General features: G+C 35.1%; 2 protein-coding genes across 2 annotated transcripts; both read left to right on the plus strand.

The window, feature by feature from the left end:
* The first annotated feature begins 932 nt into the window (after positions 1-932).
* Positions 933-1841, plus strand: LOC144575551 (transcription factor MYB77-like). The gene has a single exon (XM_078325739.1). The coding sequence runs from the start codon at positions 1034-1036 to the stop codon at positions 1685-1687; it is 654 nt and encodes a 217-aa protein (XP_078181865.1). The 5' UTR covers positions 933-1033; the 3' UTR covers positions 1688-1841.
* An 11519-nt stretch (positions 1842-13360) lies between these two features.
* Positions 13361-19448, plus strand: LOC144575426 (uncharacterized). The gene is made up of 9 exons (XM_078325568.1): positions 13361-15971; positions 16157-16367; positions 16477-16624; positions 16966-17050; positions 17332-17419; positions 17635-17899; positions 18185-18227; positions 18318-18421; positions 18737-19448. Exons 1-9 carry the CDS (start codon positions 13433-13435, stop codon positions 19145-19147), a joined length of 3894 nt encoding a protein of 1297 aa, XP_078181694.1. The 5' UTR covers positions 13361-13432; the 3' UTR covers positions 19148-19448.
* Positions 19449-20697: the final 1249 nt, after the last annotated feature.

A 20697-nucleotide genomic window follows, 5' to 3' on the forward strand; every position in this document is an offset into this window, starting at 1 on the left:
TTTTTCTATATATAGTTACAGTGATACTGTGAGTCAGGGTGAAAACGGAGTGGATCAGATTGAATCAAATATTTATTAAAATAATATAAAATTTAAACTAAATATACTAAAGTTCATAATATTTATTCAATTATAATGGTGAACATAATATTTTTATAATATATATTTGCTATTCACATGCATATAATTGAAACATAAAACTATATTTTTATTCATATCCATATAGATATCCGATATCATCATATATCTATATTTAATTTTACAAATACGAATCAAATATAGATCCAATATTATCCATACCGTTTTCACCCAAACTGTTACAGACAGTTGCCAAAGTTTAATTCAATATCAAAAAGAACAATGCAGGCGCTACGGGGATTCATAAAGAAAATGTTAAGGTTGGTTACAAAAAGGTTCGAATAGAAACTAAAAAAAAGCTTCGTCAACGAAACTGCTTGTAATGTGAGATAGGCGGAAGAAAGGAGAGCGAGCGGCAATTTTCACATGATCCAATCGCTAGACGACAAAACCTACTCTCCGTGTCCAGTCTCCTCTATGAGCTGGCAAGCTCTCCCAAAAGGGAACACAAATCAATTTAATCACTCTCCATTTAATCCTCACTGGAACCTCCCCATCCAGTCCCATATTGGAAGGTCGAAGCGAGGTGATAGTGTCCAGTTTTTTGGGCACTTGAGATAAACTGCCTAAATCAAATAGTCAAGAGCGACCAGGTGACGCGTGTCCAGTTGCGAGCTGTACCGAGCCAACCGTCTACATGGATAGTAGAGCCTGACCCAGGAACCTCAAAATCACGATTTAATGTTGGTTTACCACTCCTCCCTCACTGTCAGTGGGCCACCGCTCACTAATTTATGCGCGGTTCAAGGATTAAATTCCCTGAAACAAACTTCCTAAGAGCCCTTTATATACCCCCCGTCTCCCACACTCACCCAATCACCTCCGCCTCTCTCTATCTCGCGCTCTCTTTCACTGTTATTCTTCTTCTCCTAAAAATTAAAATCACAGTTGAACCATGGATTTGATCAAAGGGCCCTGGAGTCCAGAGGAAGATGCTCTCCTTCGTCACTTGGTACAGAAGCACGGCGCCAAGAACTGGTCTTTGATTAGCCGTGCTGTACCAGGTCGATCTGGCAAGTCGTGCCGTCTAAGGTGGTGTAACCAGCTCTCGCCACGTGTAGAGCACCGTCCCTTCACGCCACAGGAGGACGAGGCCATTTTACGTGCTCACCGCCATCTTGGCAACAAATGGGCTGCCATTGCCCGCCTCCTTCCTGGTCGCACTGACAATGCCATAAAGAATCATTGGAACTCGTCTCTGAAAAGGAGGTGTGGTGGTTCGGTGAAACGGGCAGAGAGCCCTTGTAGCGGGTCTGATGATCTGAGTGAACCGAGTGATGTGACTCCCAGTAGCTCGGTGGAGGAGGATCCGATGACAATGCTGAGTCTGAGTTTGCCGGGTTGGGAGAGAGTGGATGAGAGAGAAGAGAAGAAAGAGGAAGAGGAAGAGGAAGAGGTGTGTGAGAAACAGTTTTCAGTTAGTTCTGACATGGTGGAGGTGATGAGAGAGATGATTAGGAGAGAGGTGAGGAACTACATGGTGGAGATGGAATGTAGAGGAGGTTTTGACGCCTGGGATTCACCCACGCTTGGGATGCTTCAAATGTGAATTTGGATCTTTTCGTCAAAATAGAATAAATTAGGGGGGGGAGGGAAGGAAGAGAACTAGAAACCTTTTTCTCTTTTCTTTTGTTGAGCTTTTTATTTGGTGGTTTTTGGGTAATATTTCGGAGATTGACGTCTTTGTACAGAAAAAGAGGGTTGGTTAAAAACATAGTGAAAACTTGCAAATTTCCAAATTTTAAATATCTGGTCTTCAAGTTAGTGAATTTAGTTTGTGGACATTTTTCAGAATTTCCACGCTTCCGTCGTTTTGGAATTTTTGACTTGTTGACCGTCAACGACCGTTGGGTCATCTAATTTGACCGTTAAATACTGGAATCTAAAATCCCAAATCTTTAGAGCAAACAAAATCAGAAATCTTTATTTGATTTTTTTGATAAAAAGTAAGAGCGAAAAGAATAAATTTGAAGAATGTAAACATGCCTTCTTTTTTTATAAATTTTACAAATGCGCCTTTTTAAAATTCAAAAGTAACACTTGCAAAAAAAAAAAAAAAATTGAAGGCTGAAAATGCGGCCATTTTTATTAATATCCTAAAAATAAGAAAATTTTAAAAATACCTTCCCATTTTATTTTATTTTTATAAATGCCCCGACCTCCAGGCCCACGGGCGGCCCAGAAATGCTACCAGACTGCCAGGCCCACGGGCGGGTCAGAGCACAAGCGGACCCCCCACGGGAGGTCCTTTTTTTTTTTTTTAGAGATCTTAGTATTTGATTTAAATAATTTTGTGAAGAAATTTTTTTCTTGTTTATAGTGTATGCCAAAAAATAAGATATTTGAGATATTTATGAAGTGATGTCGTAACTCTTTATAACTTTGATTTGGTTTGTTAGTTGGATACTACAAGTTTAAAAATAAAACTAATTAAGGACCTGGCCTTAATTCTAAAAAAAATATTTTATTCATACATAAGAAAATATAGTTAGATTGCCTCAATGATATACATATACATATATATACATATATATACATGTATTATATTATATATACATATACATATACATATATGGGATGAGATACGCTACTCCATGGAGTAAACGCGTTTCTACTTCACACCGTATTTTCATTTTGAAAGTCCAAACGACCGATCCGAATCGTTAGATGTGATCTCCATATTGAAATGTGCTTGGAGACCAAATTTTACATTTTACATATATGTATGTATGTATATGTATATGTATATATGTATAGAGATGGGCTATGCTGCATTGCAATGCATGAACCCCCTTATGCATTGCACTATAATCACGGATTTAAAGTCCAAACGACCGATCCGAACAGTTAGATGTTTAATCCATATAGAAGTGTGCTTGGAGACCAAATTTTACATTTTTTGGAATTTTTTTACTATTTATTAAGTATTTTTGAAAATTGTTGTTTTGTTGTGAACAGTAAAAAAACAGTAAAATTTTCTGGACCATCAAATCAGCGACTTTCAAAATTGCTTAATAAATAGTAAAAAAATTCTAAAAAATATAAAATTTGGTCCCCAAGCACATATTAATATGAAGAACAAGATGAACGCTTCGGATTGGTCGTTTGGACTTTAAATCCATGATTTAGAGTGCAATGCATAAAAGGGTTCATGCATTGCAATGCACCATAGCCCATCTCTATATGTATATATGTATATGTATATATGTATATATGTATATATGTATATGTATATATGTATATATGTATACGCATACATGAATATTCATTGGAGGACTTTCTGGACATACACCAGTTTATGCAGTTTTTGAAATATTCTTTGTTGTATTTGTTATTAAACGTTGTATTGTAATCATCTGGTACAGTGACACTACAGGTTTGACCAATTTTTAGGACCCTTTTTTTTATGATTTTGGTTTCAAACTGAGAGATTATTTAGTGGGGCTGAATTTAGCTTAATTTCACTATTGTAAAATTGCACAGCTATTATTGCAAAAGTTGTAGAGGAAAAGATGCACACTAGACCCTAGTAGATGTTTGTGCCAGGACCTCTTGATTTGGGAAAATATGACACTAAATTGGCTTTTTTCTTGGAGAGTTGAGGGTTAATTGGGCAAATTTGAGTAAAATCAAGTTTGAGTCCACAATAAAGAGTTTATTAGGATACAATTGATGAATTGATGGATTTACTAATATACTGAGCTATATCGAGTTACTAACTTCATGTAATAATATAGAGGAAACAATGCGGGCAAAGCAGATGTTAGCACGATGTCGCATGAAATAAGATCTCCACTTACAAGAGTTGCGGGCATGGCTGAAATACTTGCAAATACAAATGTTGATATGGAGCAGCTTCAATTACTTGATGTTATGCTTTGATCAAGCGACCTAGTTTTGCAACTAATCAATGATATAATTGATCTTTCTAAGGTTGAATCAAGCACCATTTTATTATTGCTATAAGTTATAACCTTGCTTTACCTTTTTAAACAGGTACGGTACCGGACTTTGTCTATGTTAGACTCAAGTTGGCCCTACTTCATTCCAATGAACTCAAGTTGACCATAATTTTAGTTAAATTGAATTCTAGAAATGTTACAGATGGATATAAATTGAATGGGATCAACGAACACTAAATTGGAGGTAAGTTAGTTCAGCTAAAATATGTATTAGCTAAATAGGAACTTAACTGGCTATAATTGGCTGGCTTCCTTGACAAATTGATCAATCTGTATATAGCATGGTTTTGGGTTCAATTCACAACTAGATAGTCTGCTAATGACATGTCCTCTATGACAGAGCCCGGTTTCCATAGGTCTAGCAGGCTTGGTGCCTCTTTCTTGTGCTACCGATATCATCCAAAAAGCTTGCATGGTATAAATCTATTTTTTAAGACCTTTTGATCCAGCGAAGAGCATAGGTAAATGGAGGCATGCAACAAATATCATTCGAATTTTATTAGCTATTTTGGAAATTCATATCTTAAGAATACAAAATTACTACTTTTCAGCACTTTACCAGTCTGCCCCTGTATTCCAAACGCTGTTAGAATTGAGGTGCAATGCCCTCGTCGCTGGCAAAAGGTTCACAATCCCGAGCTTATTAAAGGCCCTTGGAATCGTGAGGTTTGTTTCTTATTTAAAGAGCTCCCTCAGGTCAATTACTCAAAAAATGTGGTTTTATTCATTTCATATTATAGATAATTGACCATCATGAACACGCGTCAACTGTGAAGAGCAATCTTTAAACAAAAAGACAAATCAAATAAATAGATTAAAATTTCAGTTTTAGTTCATATCAAATAAATATATATGAAAACATATTTATTTTTTGAACCTTATAAACATGTCTTTATATTATTTCCATACTTCAGTTCAGGTCCATACTTGTCCCAGTTGCAAAGCCTAGTTGATCGGTTGAAGAATGTTGGAGATTTGCTCACAGTTTTAATTACACTGTACACTGATCTCCACTTACGGGTTTCCACCTCCTTTGTAATTGTCGAATCTGAGTTCCGAAAGCTCCAAGTACTTATGACTTATGAGGTTTTGTAGGACACCTATAAGATTTTTTCAATCTATACAGTTTTTCACGTGGGCACTTTGTAATACATTTTTTATGGTGAAACAAGGGAAATTACAAGGAGATGCTTGTTGTTCTAGCAATAATCTTTTTAGTCTATTTGACTAATTTGCAAAAACATACAATTATTGAATTTTACGATTTCTTCTATTTTAGAATTATGCAGGTTCAAGTCAAATGGAATTGCAATATGGAATACTTGAACTGAAGAAATTATGAAGACTTATCAAGAATGTAAATTGTAAAATCTAAACTTGGTAAAGTGTTTTTGATGTTGTTTCAACAGGATAAAAACGTTGGTAACGTTTGTAAAACGTTATAACGATTATACCTTAAGAAAACGCTGTGAAACAACTCGATCAAAGTCAAAAAAAGTCAAAAAAAGTCAAAAAAGTCAAAAAACGTTGCTGTAACGTTTTAAAACGTTGGTAACGTTTTAATTAATTTCTAAACTTCAGAAATTCCTGATTTTGATCAAGTTTTTACAGTACAAAACGTTATGTAACGTTTTATAAACGTTGTAACGTTTTGGATGAGTTAGCTGAGCTGTCAGAAAAGTGTAAACCTAAAATCGCATTATAAGTTAAAACGTTGTAACGTTTTTGAAATGTTTGTGTAACGTTTTGGTGCAGCTCTCGGACTTTTGAAGTTTCATAAAACGTTACCAACATTTCTGGAAAACGTTGTAACGTTTTAGCTCAAACAGCTCATTTTTGAGCTGCCACTATAAATAGACTGAAGGGATCACTTTCAAATCTAACCTAGCCGTCCCTAAACTTCAAAAGAGGCAATTTTCTGAGAGCTTGGTTCCACCATTGTTGATTGAGCTTAAAACTTCAATATCTCTCAATCAATCTCAAACAACCTCAAATCCACTTCAGTAATCTCTAGTTAGATTAGGTTAGAGTGATCTATTGAGTGTTTCTCTTGTTCTCGAGTTGCTCGTGTGACTTCCCTTGGTTGTAAGGGCTCGCCGGCGCTCATCTCTCGTTGGCCGTGACTTCCCGTTTTGTAAGGGCTCACGGTTCACAATTGTAATCCTTTCATATTGGGTAATAGAAAGGCGCACCTAGAAAGAGGTTGCGACGCCCCGGAGACGTAGGCCATTGTTTTTCCGAACTCCGTTATCATCCCGCGTGTCAATTTCTCTAAACTCATCTCTTTTACTTTCAATTGCAATTTATTTTCAGTTTTTGTTCATTTAGAGGTGCCTTAAGTATAACAATGCTTAATCATGGTTGATGCCAGAACCGATGTATAGGCTGAGTGAATGATTTATAGTTTGTATACATTACATGTTTGTACTTGAATTGATGTATTAGATTTATAGTGTTTAAATAAATAGTTTACAATGTTATGTAATAAGGTTTAAAGAATTCAAAATAATTAGAATTAGCATCTAGATGTAAAATAAAAAAATTATAAAAAAAAATTAAATTTTTTTTACCGGTTTATAGTATTCAATGAAACTGTCTACAGAGTCATGTGATAAGGTTTATAGAATTCAAAAAATATATAATTGAATTTTTTTTACTAGTTTGCAGTATTCAATGAAAATGTCTACAGAGTTATGTGATAAGGTTTATAGAATTCAAAACAATTGGAAGTAGCATCTGGATGCAAATTTTTTTATCGGTTTACAGTATTCAACGAAATTGTCTACAGAGTTATGTGATCAAGTTTACATAATTCAAAACAATTGAAAGTATCATTTAGATGCAAATTTTAAAAAATAAAATTTGAAAAATAAAATAAAATTTGGAAAAAATTAAAATTTGAATTTTTTTTACCGGTTTACAGGATTAAACGAAACTATTTACAGAGTTATGTGATAAGATTTACAGAATTCAAAATAATTAAAAGTAGTATCTAGAAGGAGATTTGAAAAAAAAAATTCGATTTTTTTTTACATATATCTGTTTACATAATTTTAAAGTGGTCCTGATTAGTTATTAGTTTTGAAAAACTGTTAGAAATCTTCAAGATGTGGTCCTGGTCAAAGATCTAAAAGTGGTCCTAGTCAAAGCAGTTAAAGTTGTTAAAGTGGAGGTTAAAATGGAAGTTATTGGGGACCACACAGAAATGAGAATTTTATGTTGACAGAATTCGTTGAATTAGTTTACATGATTTAGTATTGAAGTTTACAGAATTAGTTAAAAAAGTCCGGGGATTTTTGGGGGATTGGAGTTGAGGGACTGTTAGCTGCTTCCTTTTTTATTTTTAGAATCAACTGTGAGATTTTGGCAAACTTTACAACAGAGCTGTATAGAGAAACAGAGGTAGCCATCCATGCCAGTACTAGTACTACAAAGCAGAGTTATACAAACCCTTTGTTGCTCAGTGAGTAGCAACACTTCTTCATTTGCCTTCTACTGTAAACACATCAACTTACAAATTAATGAAAAGAATTTAGAACTCAGGGGTATTCTCAATTATAACACCAGTAAGAGGCTAAATTGGAGGTACCACCAGTTAACAATCAAATGAAAAGAATGAATGAAATTGACATGATTATGGACCTACGACATGAAGGTGATGCAAGGATTGAAGAGGAGAGGACGTCTGTCTTCGTCGCCACGAGAGGGTTTGAAAGAGGCATGCAGGGGTGAACCCAATATAGAACCAAATGGGGTAGCCGTCCCCCCTGGAATTTTTTTTTAGTGGTGATCTATCTGTACTGATCGACTTTGCCCCTCCCTGAATTTTTTTTTGCCCCCTCTGGATGTTTGATTTGTAATTCGGGTTAAATTTAGTGTTAAAATCAAAATAAATTTCTTGAATTATGATTGGTAATTAGAATTATAAGTTAAAGCATCATAAATTATAAGTCAAAGTATTGGAAAATATAAGTCAAAAGCATTGATTTTTTATCGAGTACCCAATTAGTTAATTGGTTTAAACCCGATAAGTTATTTAAACCCGATAAGATATTTTTTTGCCCCCTGATGAAAATCCTAGGTACGCCCCTGGCGGCACGTTTGAAAGCGACTGGGCGAAGATCTTTTCACACGCGCGAGTAGAGAGGAGAGGCGAAGACTTGGCCAAGGCGGGGTGCAGAGAGGGGTGGTGCATGAGGATAGTGGAGAGGTAAAGATGCAGAGAGGTGAAAGGTGGGTTTGGGTTTAGAGAGGAAATCACGTCTGGATGCTCAGGAGAGGGAGAGAGGCATCATGAGGTCCTTTGGGCGCTCGACAATGATGTAGGCGGAGGCGACAAGGATGAGAGAGATGTAGAAGCAGAAGCGGAGGAGATGAGCAAGAGACGTAGACGAAGGGTAAGAAAATAAGAAATAAACGTACTATTTTACCCTTCCGATTTTTTTTTGTTTAATTTAGAATAATTATATTCATCCTCACACTACTATCCCTCTCTTGTCCCTGCAGCCACGTCCCCACTAATTATTTAAACACTTCTAAAATTAGAGGGTTCACGTTAAATAAGGAATGTGATAATTATTTAGAGGTTGTACTATGGTCTCCACTAATTATTTAAACACTTCTAAAATTAGAAGTTGTACTTGTTAGTTTGTAATAATCTAGAAGTCAATAATACGATAAATTAATCATAAAGCTTTGTTCATGAATTGAATGTTTATTTATATATCATTTTGATGCCTTGAGTATTATTGCATTTATGGATCATTTCGAGTTCATGACTGAAATTGTGAAACTCCATAATATAGATGATATATACTCTTAAAAGGTCACTGACCAAGGTAATTAGCAGGAACACTAATTACCGCTATAAGGTTAGCATGTGGATTAAAAGATGGTTAAGTTTTACAAACCACCTGACACGAGATGTCATTTTAATCACATAGATACATGTTCTAGGAACATGGTATTTGACAGACCCCGAATGAAACATTAAATAGAATTGTGTTCGTGTCATTAATGTTTTCATTCAGTGTCAAAGTTCTACAGTATGAGGTATTTATCGTTCCCACTAAGAAATATATATGAGTAAGTGTTATCTAACGCTGTCCGTAAAAAGCAGCCATAACGGTAGCATTTCCATATATATAACTTAGCTGAGGAATTGATAGTCTGCCAAGAATACTACTTGTCCCTCGTATCTCTATACGAGCTATAGCATCACTGGGCCCCTTGATAGAGTTAGATTATCTGCATGCGGTATAATTACAAGAGTAATTATATTTGATAATCTACTCAAGATCAAGAAAAGATACAGTTAACAAGGATGACACATATCTACCTTAAAACTGATCTGATAGCTATGAGACAGAAGAACTGACACAAGTAAATTGTTTACTGGATCGTGATATTGTACAGTACAGCATCATCTGTGTAATTGGATGGTCATGATGTGTTGCCAGATGCCACCCATGACTAACAGAAGTTAAAACAGTTTTAACTCTGTTTACCAACATAACACAGATCCTATTGGGTCACACCATATAGGAGCTACTCGGAGAATCTTACTGATTAATTATAAATTGATTATAATTAATATTAAGATGGTTATAATTAATTATACGTGATATAATTAAATTATAAATGTCATTTATAATGACAAGCAGAAACAACGGTTAATTTATAAACGTACACGTTACGTTGTATAAAAGTTACCGAACAATAACCGAAAAGAAATATAATTGTACATGACAATTATATATATATGATTTGGAATTTTAATTGTTAATTATGGATTTGAATTATGGGTTTAAAAGCCGAAAATAATCAAAGCCTTAATTAAAATTAAAGGCCCAAAGTCAAAGCCCAAAATCAAAGCCTTTTACTATTCATGCCTTAATGGGCCAAGGGCAAAATGGTCATTTCACACCTATGCCACCTTGCATGACACCTTAAGGGTGTAGAAACATGGAGAAGAGTGTGGAAGGGTGTGGAAGGGGTATTTTGGTCTTTTCACATATTAAAGGATGAGGTGTCATGGGCTTTTGGTAAATAGATTTGTTTTGAGGGGTATTTTGGTCTTTTGCGAACCTCCTCAAAACACTATAAATAGAGGGGTGAGGGTAGAGAGAAAATTTGCTAATTCACATGTTAATCTGATTACTTCGTTAATCGGTTTTTCCTCTCTTCCCTGATTTCGGTTATTACGAGATTCGGAAAAAAAATATATTTTTAGATTCTGCGGTATTTCATGTTTTGCTTTATTAGTAAAACGGAATAACTTGCATTCTTAAATATATTTAAATTGTCCCTTTTTCGGTGAATAGTATTTCTGCAGAATTCCGCGGTTTACGGTATTTCTGGCAGAAGAAATAAATCGCTCTCTGGTTAGTCCTGGTGGATAACCAATAGAGGTATCACACGTGTGATACTGCGAGTCGATTCCATCCCTGGTGAGGCTCTACTCGCTCGGTCTGCATTCCAACTGAGATTTGGAATCAAGGTATAAATTGTTATATTAATCTATTTAATTTGTAAATAGATTTAATGCTTTAGGAAATCAATTATGGAGTAGATATGTAAATAGGATTAAACGAATCTTCTTGATTCATTTAATCCGTAGCTTAAGTTAGATGTAAAATTTTTTGTTTTACTCTTTCCGCAGCTTAAGCTAATTAAATGGGTTTGAACCGTTCCTCGAAACCCAACAGTACTATGGTCCTCACTAAAATATATGACAAAAAATATTCATCACGATAAACGTATACGAGGTGATTATTCAAGTATTGTTTATACATATACAAATACTCTAGTATATAGGTATAAATATTTGTAATACTTGATATTAATACTTTCATATGTCAGTCAGTGTCATATGTAAAAAAAATACTTGCAAGTATATGTATAAATACTTGCACGACGAGGTATAAATATGTGTGTGACAACGAGCGAAAAAGTACGTCATCATATATCTCATTTGAAAGACAAAATTACGTAGAAGATGTTCGTGGTTTTATATTCGCAAAATTCTTTGTAGATTGTCAGAAATATGGACGAGATTGAACGAAGAAAAAAATCAACCTCTAAAAACGTGTATGCTCTCCCCATATAGTTTGAGATTTGATTAGAGAGACAATTATTTATGTAAAAATTGTTCACCTTATAGGTATAAATACTTCCGTGCATAGGTATTAATACTTTAGACAAAAAATAAGTACCGAAGCTTTTATGGTGCCCCCTATGGTAGTTATGGAAGTTAATGCAGGGATAAATGCTAGGGATGGAAGTGCAGGGAATAATTATCAGGATCCCTTTAATTTAACGCTAGATATGATTACGAGAGTTAAATAGCCTATATAATATGAACCATTGAATAAATAAAATTAACGATTGTGATTTAGTTTGATTTTGCTTTAATATAACCAAAATCATTTTACTGCATTATAAACATCCTCTTATATTTTTATTTTCAAAATTTAAGAACTGATTCAAACAGTTTAACATAATTTTTATATTGAAATGTGTTTGATGACCAAACTTTACATTTATTGGAAAATTTTGACTATTTTTTTGCATGGTTAGAAAAATTGTTGTTTTTGGATAGATTGTCATTGTGGACCATAAAACAAAATCAAACTGAGACCTATCCATGTAAAACTTTCCCCTAGTCTCAATTAATTTCCATTCTCTTTAGTTACCTCTTTTAAAGAGGAGTATTTTGTTTAATTTTGATTTAAAAAAATTCTAAAACTATAGTAGAAAGTTTAAAAAAAATGTAAAATCTGGACTCCTATAACATTTCATTATGTAGATTATATTAAGCTCTTTGGATTGATTATTTAAACTTTTTAATGTAAAAATATGAGAGTAAAGTAAAACGAGACTCTTGCTTCGCAACTTATTGTAGCCCAACTCTTATACCTTAATTTGGTGAAATATGACTACCCAGATGCATAATTTTTTATTTATTGAAATTATTTTAAAATAACATATAATATTAGATGGGCTGTATGTCAATTGAGATCTATTTAGACGAAGGAAATGAATTTTTTTTTTGCGCATTCATATTTAGATCTCATAGAAAGAATTGAATTTTCCGTTTTCTTTTCTTTAAAAATTTACAGCTCCACACCACAGAAAATCTGAACGAAACCTAAATTTTTTTATTTCCTTTCTGAGTTCAAAATATAAATATAATCCCTATAATATTATGCATTATTTTATACTAATTTCAATAAAGGGTCTCAACAATTTTGGCATTTATTTTAAATGCGGAAATTAAACATGTAAAGTTAAAAAGTTTGAAAATATATATTAAGGGGTTGGGACTTGGGAGCATGTCCGATGCCGATGCCCTTTGGATCGATCTCCTGTCCAAACTCCAAAGAGTCTTTAATATCGTTTTAGTGACTGGACTGATAAATATGTGGAAAGATAAATAAAATTTTATGATCATTGTAAAAAGCGTCAACTTTTGAATTTTTGTTTGTTGTACTCCGGTTCTTACAAAACTGGACATCTGTAGTGTAGTACACTTATTCAAGAGAATAATTTTTTTTGTTGAAAATATTTAATTGTTTTGTAATCTAATTGATCTTTCAAATTCTAACAAGACATTAATTTGTTCCTAAACTTATACATTTATTTTTTCTGAAAATATTTGCTTCTATTAATTTCATCCATATCTATAAACACATTGAAGCACATGATTATTTAAGTATCTATTTAAATAGATGTTAATTGTAGAAAGAATAAGAAACAACCAATTGCACAAGTTAAATTTTATTTGTTATTTCCATCTTTATATTTTGATTTATTTATTTTTGAAATAAAATTGTCACACATTAACATTTAATATTATAATAGAAAAGAGAAATAAAAAGGTAATGGAAACCTCCATTTATTGGTGTTCAAACAAGAAATAAATAGTTTCCTTCTTTGATTTAGATGACATAAAAAGGCAACTCTCTGTTATAGTTTGATTCTTACTATTTGATTTTTTTTGTTTTCTAAAAATAAAAAAAGTTGTATTAGAAGGGCATACTATTTTTTTCCACAAATGTGGTATCCAATCTAAGTATCTAACTATCAATTATCCATTCACTTGCACTGCAGTTGCAGCCGACTGTGATAGCATAGCATAATATAACCAACACATATTGTGCTGTGGCTGTGCCCCCACACGACACGACACGACACGACACGACACGACACGACACGACACGATCAAACAGGCGCGCACCGTACCTTTTACTCTTTTAGTCTTGTTACGATTTTTCTCTCTCCCCCTCCCTTTCCCCATTTTCCCCATCTCATCCTTGGCCAACCCTAGCCTAATGGATCCACCGCCGCCGTACGATCCCCGCCGCCTCACCTCCGCTTCCTCCTCCTCCCTCCGCTACCCTCACCACCACGATTCGTCTAACCAAAACCGTCCAAGCTACCATCTTGTCGATCACTCACACGTGTCGCATCCCCAATTCCAATCATCCCATCCAACCCACTACCCCAGCACCACCCCGCTTTATTACCTAAACGGTTCCTCCAGATCAATACCCTCTGAATCGGCGCGTCACATCGCTTCTTCTTCAACGCCCACGCCCCAAACGCTCTACCGTAGACCTGACGGATTAGGCTCAAACCCGGATCCGCCAACCCGCAAGCATCACCGCATGGTTGACGAGTTACCAGGTTCTTCAGATCAGCGAGATAGAAAGAGGTCTAGGGTTTCCGGTACATGGAATGGTACTTCAGTCGATCCTAGAGAGAGAAATCCAAGGTCGTCCTATGATAATACTGTTAAAGAGAGAAATTCAAGGCCGTCTTATGATAATACTGTTAAAGAGAGTAATATCCGGCACAATTACAGGCATCATGACAAAGAAAAGAGAGAAATTCGTGACACGGACCGACGCACTCCACAGAAGCCAAGCGCTAAGTCTAGGATTTCTGTATGGAATCGCATCGAAGAAAACCCTTCCTCAATAGCATCTCCTTCTTCATCCAATCGGTCTAACCGAGCCAGTGCTCAACAGGTATCACAGGAAAATAAACTTGAGACGGAGGTATCAGGTCAGTCGGTTGCACCTGACAAAGATTTGGGTCCTGGTCTAAAAGCAGCTGAGGTAAGTACGGAGGTAACTGGTAAGAAAAAGAAAAAGGTTGTCATTAGGAGAAGGATAGTGAAAAAGAAAGGTAAAAGTAAGATCGATAATTCTACCATGTCCTCTTCTGTACCAGTGGATCCAATTGCAGAAGGAACATTATCTGACAACATCCCAGTTGGTAAACGAAGGGTTAAACGGGTCTTGATTGTGAAGAAGAAAAAGGGTGCTAACGTCCCGGGAGAGTCTAGTGTGTGTAATGAGGAAATAGTTAGGCAAATTGCAAATCAAGTATTTTCGGAAAAGAAATCTGCTGATGGATCTAGGCTTTCTCCTGAGAAGAGTGCAGATGAAATAGAGTCTAAAATTGACGACAGTAAACATATGAGCTTAGTTTTATTTGAAAATAATGCAAGTATTCCCGATGGTATGATTGGTACTTCTAATATGGAAATTTGTACTAAAGAGGAGGTTGTTGAAACAACTTCTCCCAATAAAGTTTTGGATACTAATGGCACAGAGTCAGTTCATGAAGCTCCTTCAGGTCTTGAGACAACAAGGCAAAATGAAGCAAAAGAGATTGCTTTTATAGGTTCTCCTGTAGGTGAAGACTGTGTTAAAGAAGAGAACAAAGCGGGAGAGGTTCCGATAGATGAAGGTCATGAAATAACGTCTCCTAGATTGAATTATGGCATTGGAGATGAAAAAATAGAGAGTCAGATGCAAGTTGACGTACCTAGTAAAGAAGAAATGAAAATAAATGATTCCATTACCGAAGAAAAAGATCAAGAAATGAAGAACTGCCCAAGCAACGACACTTCACAGCATGAGACACCTAAAGAGGAGGAACCTGCTCCAGTTAATGCTGTTGCTGTGTCGGGTTTAGACAGCTGGTTACAATTAAAATCACTGGAAATGAGTAGTTCAGACCTGGTTTTAGGTCAGTACTTGCCTCAGAGTAGTCTTGATTATAGTTTCTGTAAGAGCAATTGTTCACCTCAAACTGAAAATGAAGGAAATGGTGTTATAATCTCTGCTGAGATAAATGAGAACAACATTCCAGACCAAACAAAGAATTCCATTACTAGAAATGAGCTTACTGGATCTGCTACAAATGGAGAGAATGTCGACAGAGCTATGTTTAATCAAGAAGGGATTCAGAAGAATTGGAAGGAAACCCAAAAACATGTGTATAAAAACTCTGTATCAGTTAGTCCAGTTCCCAAATTTCCCGTTCAAAATCCTAGACACAGGACATGGCGTCGAGAGACCAGTGATAATCTGACCCCTGGTTTGGCAACCCCAAATCAATTGCCTAAACCTCCTCTGAAAAGGGACACACTGCTTCAAAACTCTTACATCCGTAAGGGCAAAAATAGTCTAATTAGGTCAGCCAATGGTACAACTGTACCGGCTAAGAGTTCAATTCCAAGAATCCCAAGTCCGAGCCCTAATCCTCAAGCTCTTGATATGAGCAGAGAGGCCATTGCTGGTTCCTCTCCAGTGCATGAATCAGAAGGAGAGGATCAAAAGGGTTTGGAGAAAGTAGGGCTTCAGAATAGTAATAACAAAATGGTATATTTGAAAAAGAAAAACAACCAGATTGTGCTGAATAATGGACATTCAAGTGATAGCCAGAATTTAAAAGGTTTTATACCACTTGAGAATGCAACTTCCACCTCAAATTCAAATTCTGATGATAACAGAGACTTGGTGCATTATTTATCAGATAGCGGAATGACGGGCCTAACAAAGAAAAGCATTGACAAAGGTACTTGTTCTAGGCTTAGTCCAAGGTACAAGTATAAAATAATTCCGGATACTCACAATTATCACTCTGAAAGTGTTATTCTTGTACCATTATGCACTGATTCCAGCAGACTACTAATTCTGTCTGGCATATACATCCTTGATTGAAAGGTACTTATTTGCTCACATTTTTTATGTAAATATTAGCTCCAAGACGGATAAATAAGGTCGCGAGTTACCCTAATGTATGGACTCTTGCTGGTATGCAATCAAAAAGAAAAGATGGCCGTGTTGCAACAACAGACAACTTCTTCAAGTCAATTCCTTCCCTTCTCCCATGGAAACGAACTACAATATTGAAGAACTCGACCCGTAAAAGATTAATGTTACATAGAAGTGCCACTTCTTCGCTTATCAGGTACACCTTTTACATGTGGCATAATTTATTTTGTATGTATTCAAACATTGACATCTGCTTGTAAATATTAGGTATGGTTCTCAAATATTTTAAATTTGTGTATTGGCAGGAAATTAGTACTGGCCAAGAGAAGAGACACAGTATATGCAGTTTCAAAAGACGGATTCTCTCTACGGAAAACTGCGGTTTTATCGATTGGCGGTTCCAGCTTGAAATGGTCTAGATCGATTGAAAATAATTCCAAAAAGGCTTGTGAGGTATTATACAAATTGCTTATTAAACATTTTCGTGACTTATTTTTTACCTTGGAAAAACGTAGGATATACCCTTGAAGATGTCTTTTGTCGATTCCAGAATCCTTGATAGTAAGACATGATCATATAAAGCAAGACAAGGGGAAGATGGGGGTTCTCTGTGCTTATTTTTATTTTTTATTTTTTTAAAATTGGGATGTAAAAGAAGACTATTGGGAATTAATTTTGATATTTCATTGGGGTATGCATTTACAATTTTTCTGGGGTGGGCTGAATTATTCTTTACAAGTTGGTTAGGAACATACTCTTCCCCATTTCATTGTTTCCGAATGCAACTTTTCCAGGAAGCTACATTGGCAGTTGCAGAAGCTGAAAGAAAGAAAAGAGAGAAAAGAAAGCATGCTTCTCTCCGAAATAAGGGCAGAAAGGGTATTACCCTCTATCATATCATTTCTGCATTCTGATTTCATTTATCAATTCTAATAGTATTTTAGAAATAAGGTATTAGAGGGAAGGGATTTGTGCTTTGATTAACACATGAATACTTGAGTAAAAGCTGCGTGGATTTTATTCTATTTACGGTGTGCTTTAGGTTCTTCTTCGCCTAATGTAGATTTTAATTCAATTCACTTTCCGAGATATTATTTGACAAAAATGGTTTTATGTTTGAATAAATAGAACATGACTATAAAATTCTACCTGCCTTGTAGGTGCAAAGGCTCTGTTTACTACAGGTGATAAAACAGGACACGGAAAAAGAACAGGACTAGATCTTAACAGACTATCTGCTTGCAGTGGGTACGTTTTTAGGTTATGACTATGAGCAACTATGTTTGGGGATGTTTGATCCAGCACACCTAAAGTTCTGATTAAATTCCTGTACCTTGCTATTTGATTGAAGAACCAAAAACTTCTAGTTTACCTTTCATAACTGGTTTGGTTCCACACTGACAGCGTCTTCAAAACTCTACCATTCTTTATTCTCTCGATGAACTTTGCTTCCCTTTCTCCAGATATGTGCGGGTCAACAAAGGCAACCAATTGGTACGGGATCCAAAGAAACTGGTACGCATCCTGGCTAGTGAAAAGATACAGAGGAGTCTCCACACATTGAGAAATGCAAAACGAAAGAAGCAGCAATACTGCCTTTTCTACACCCGGTTTGGCCGGTGCACCAAAACTAAGTGCACTTACATTCACGACCCTGCAAAGATTGCTATTTGCACCAAGTTTCTCAGAGGCATTTGTGTAGATACGGATTGTAAACTTACCCATCAGGTCTGACAGTGGGTCTTGCTTATCATTAATTTTCTTGTTTACTTTTATCCCTTTTCTATTATATCTGATGCACTTTAGTTAATTTTCTATTATAACGCCACCCTAATAATTTTGTTCCGTTTGGCTTAATTTTTAAGCTGATGGAATGATTTAAGAAGGAAATACAAAATACTACTATAAAACAGAGGAACTAGCTACGCTTTAGAAAATAAAACTAAAATCCAAATTAATAATGTTTGCAAGTTTGGAAAAATAGATGATATATTCTGATGTACTTTTGTACAGATAATCCCTGAAAGGATGCCAGATTGTTCATACTTCCTACAAGGTTAAGCGCTCTTGTATTGTTATCCTGTCAAGTTTTAAAAGTTTCTTTTCCCTGATTGGTTTATTGATCACACAAGGGTAACTTTGGCAGGCTTGTGTACTAATTTGGCATGTCCCTATAGGCATGTCAATGTGAATCCGAAAGCACCTGTGTGTGAGGGATTTCTAAGGGGGTACTGTGCTGATGGTGATGAGGTATGATTTTCATATCTAAATTGTAATACTCAAAAGGGTAACATCTGGCAGTGAAGAGGTATTCAATGTGGCTAAAACCATACCAGAGTTTTTGTTTGTTAGTCACAGCTGTGCTTATCTGGGCCTATACAAATAAATAAACTTAAAAATGATGTTGTCATCTTGCTGACAAAACTATGCCAGTCTGATAACATTATGGATCAAAGTTATCACTGAATCCTGTGAATTCCGGGTTAATAATTTAAAATTTTCTTCTTTCTTCTCGATTAGCTTTATTTGACAAGCATGATTGAGTAATTATTTGTTTGCGAGCAGTGTCGTAAGAAGCACAGCTATACATGTCCTGAGCTTGAGGAAAAGGGCAGGTGCCTCCTGGGACCAAAGTGCAAACTTTACCACCCAAAAATTAAATCAAAGTCCAAGAAAAAAAATGTGAGCATTTTGCAAAAATCAGGCAGCCGTCCCCGCTACTTCGAATCTAGCATAGGTACTACTCAACCAGTCACCTCTGAGAAAAATTGCGATGACTTACTTTCTCATGGGCTGTTTGGAGATTTCATTAGCCTGCATGCTGCAAGGGATGAAGACAGGTCTTGCTTGAATGTAAATGCATTTGAGCCGATGAAGTTTGTACAGTCGGATCCTGACAGCTCAGATATGGAGGTGGATGATGAGCTGATCAAGCCAGTTAGGATCATGAGAAGGGCTGGGTTGACAGTTTCTTAGAGTTCATGCTCAGTTTCTCTTTTTCTCTCTTTTTGATTTTATCCATTTTATGTCCCCCTGTTGTATTATTGTTACTTGTATAGTTGACAGGACTCGTGGCATTGCTGCTTGATGCAAATGGTGGGGAAGGCTGGAGAAAACAAGGATGAAGAGTTTATCCTTCTTTTTGTCTTGCCTTTTTTTTATTTTTCATAGAGAGCTACAAGGCAGAAAGATGTAGGTGGAGAGAGAGAGAGAGAGAGAGACTTTTTTGTCTTGAAGATTTTTATGTAATATCCTTGGCAGGGGCTGCCAAGTATTATTATGTAATAAAAAGAGTGTTTGTAAGAAGAGTTCTTTGAGATATATACATGGACGTAAAATTTAGATCCCGTAAAACTGTTGCATAGTGTTTGTTCAGGGTGACGCCCAAAGGAGAAAATGAATGAGGGAATTTCAAGAGTTGTTGCCTCCTAACAAAGTAGCAGAAGTATGTGAAAAAGGATTTGGAGCTGAGAATCAGTTTAGGGCCTGTTGTCAAGGACTCAAGGGATTACGTTGGATGAGATTCTATGGATATTGGAACTCATAATTTCACTTGCAGGAATCCATACTTATTTTTGTGCATGAGAATAGTTATGAAAATGTGCTAAATTGAATGTTCGGTATTCCTACTTATTTATGTGCACGAGAATAATTATGAAAATGTGCTAAATTGATTGTTCGGTTATATTGTGAGAATAGTAGTGAAAAATCATATTTTTCTTTTTAAAATATTTGATATCAATATAATTATTCTTATTGATATAATTAAATAACAACAAAACAATACTTCTTAATTATTATTTCACAACTATGCTTTTGATCATAAATTTGTTATCTAATCACCTAAAGAATCAATTAAAATTAAATTAGCAAATTTCCAATCCCGATTTGTTTTTAAAGTATATATTATTAATTATTTTTTAATATATATTAAATCAAGTTGAATGTTTATCATGTTATTAGTTAAGGGTTTTTATATTAACTTGGAAGATACTTTGATTTATATTATTAACTAATGTTTTGTAATAGTTGATATGTTATTTGATGAATGCTACACAGTATGCTAATTGAACGAGTACTTTTACAAGTGAATAAATGTAACATAGATTCATCATTCAAATACACATGATTATCACATATTTCTAATTGTAGTTGTCGCATATTAATGTTGTCTTTTAATTAAAGCAAGTGACAAGCGTGGAAAAAAGAATTCAGTCTGATTATATATTATTGTTCTGTAGGCACGAGAGGAGATGTAAATAAACTTTTTAACCTTTTTTAATATAATGAAAAAAAAAGAACATTTTTATTCTCCAATAAAAAAAAATTGGAAATAAGAGGGTAATATTTTAGTTCGCTTCGGAGTTTCAGACGACTTGATGCAGATGTATTTGAAATAGCAAAAGTTCAATTAAATTATGCAGTCAAGATAATAAATGCACTGGAGATATGCACTTACTACTTGTTCTTGACCTTTAATTTTATAAAAACTTTCCTTGTTTTAGATAATGTAGGAAAGTAATATA

Source organism: Carex rostrata, chromosome 24 (assembly GCF_964058835.1).
Source record: "Carex rostrata chromosome 24, lpCarRost1.2, whole genome shotgun sequence".
Taxonomy (NCBI): Eukaryota; Viridiplantae; Streptophyta; class Magnoliopsida; order Poales; family Cyperaceae; genus Carex; species Carex rostrata.

Bases quoted from the DNA above. Each gene is read 5' to 3' on its own strand.
- LOC144575551 (XM_078325739.1), top strand. From the start codon at position 1,034: ATGGATTTGATCAAAGGGCCCTGGAGTCCAGAGGAAGATGCTCTCCTT.
- LOC144575426 (XM_078325568.1), top strand. From the start codon at position 13,433: ATGGATCCACCGCCGCCGTACGATCCCCGCCGCCTCACCTCCGCTTCC. The intron at 15,972-16,156 runs GTACTTGTTCTA...TGTAAATATTAG, and splicing joins AAAGAAAAGCATTGACAAAG to CTCCAAGACGGATAAATAAG. The intron at 17,900-18,184 runs GTCTGACAGTGG...ACTTTTGTACAG, and splicing joins ATTGTAAACTTACCCATCAG to ATAATCCCTGAAAGGATGCC.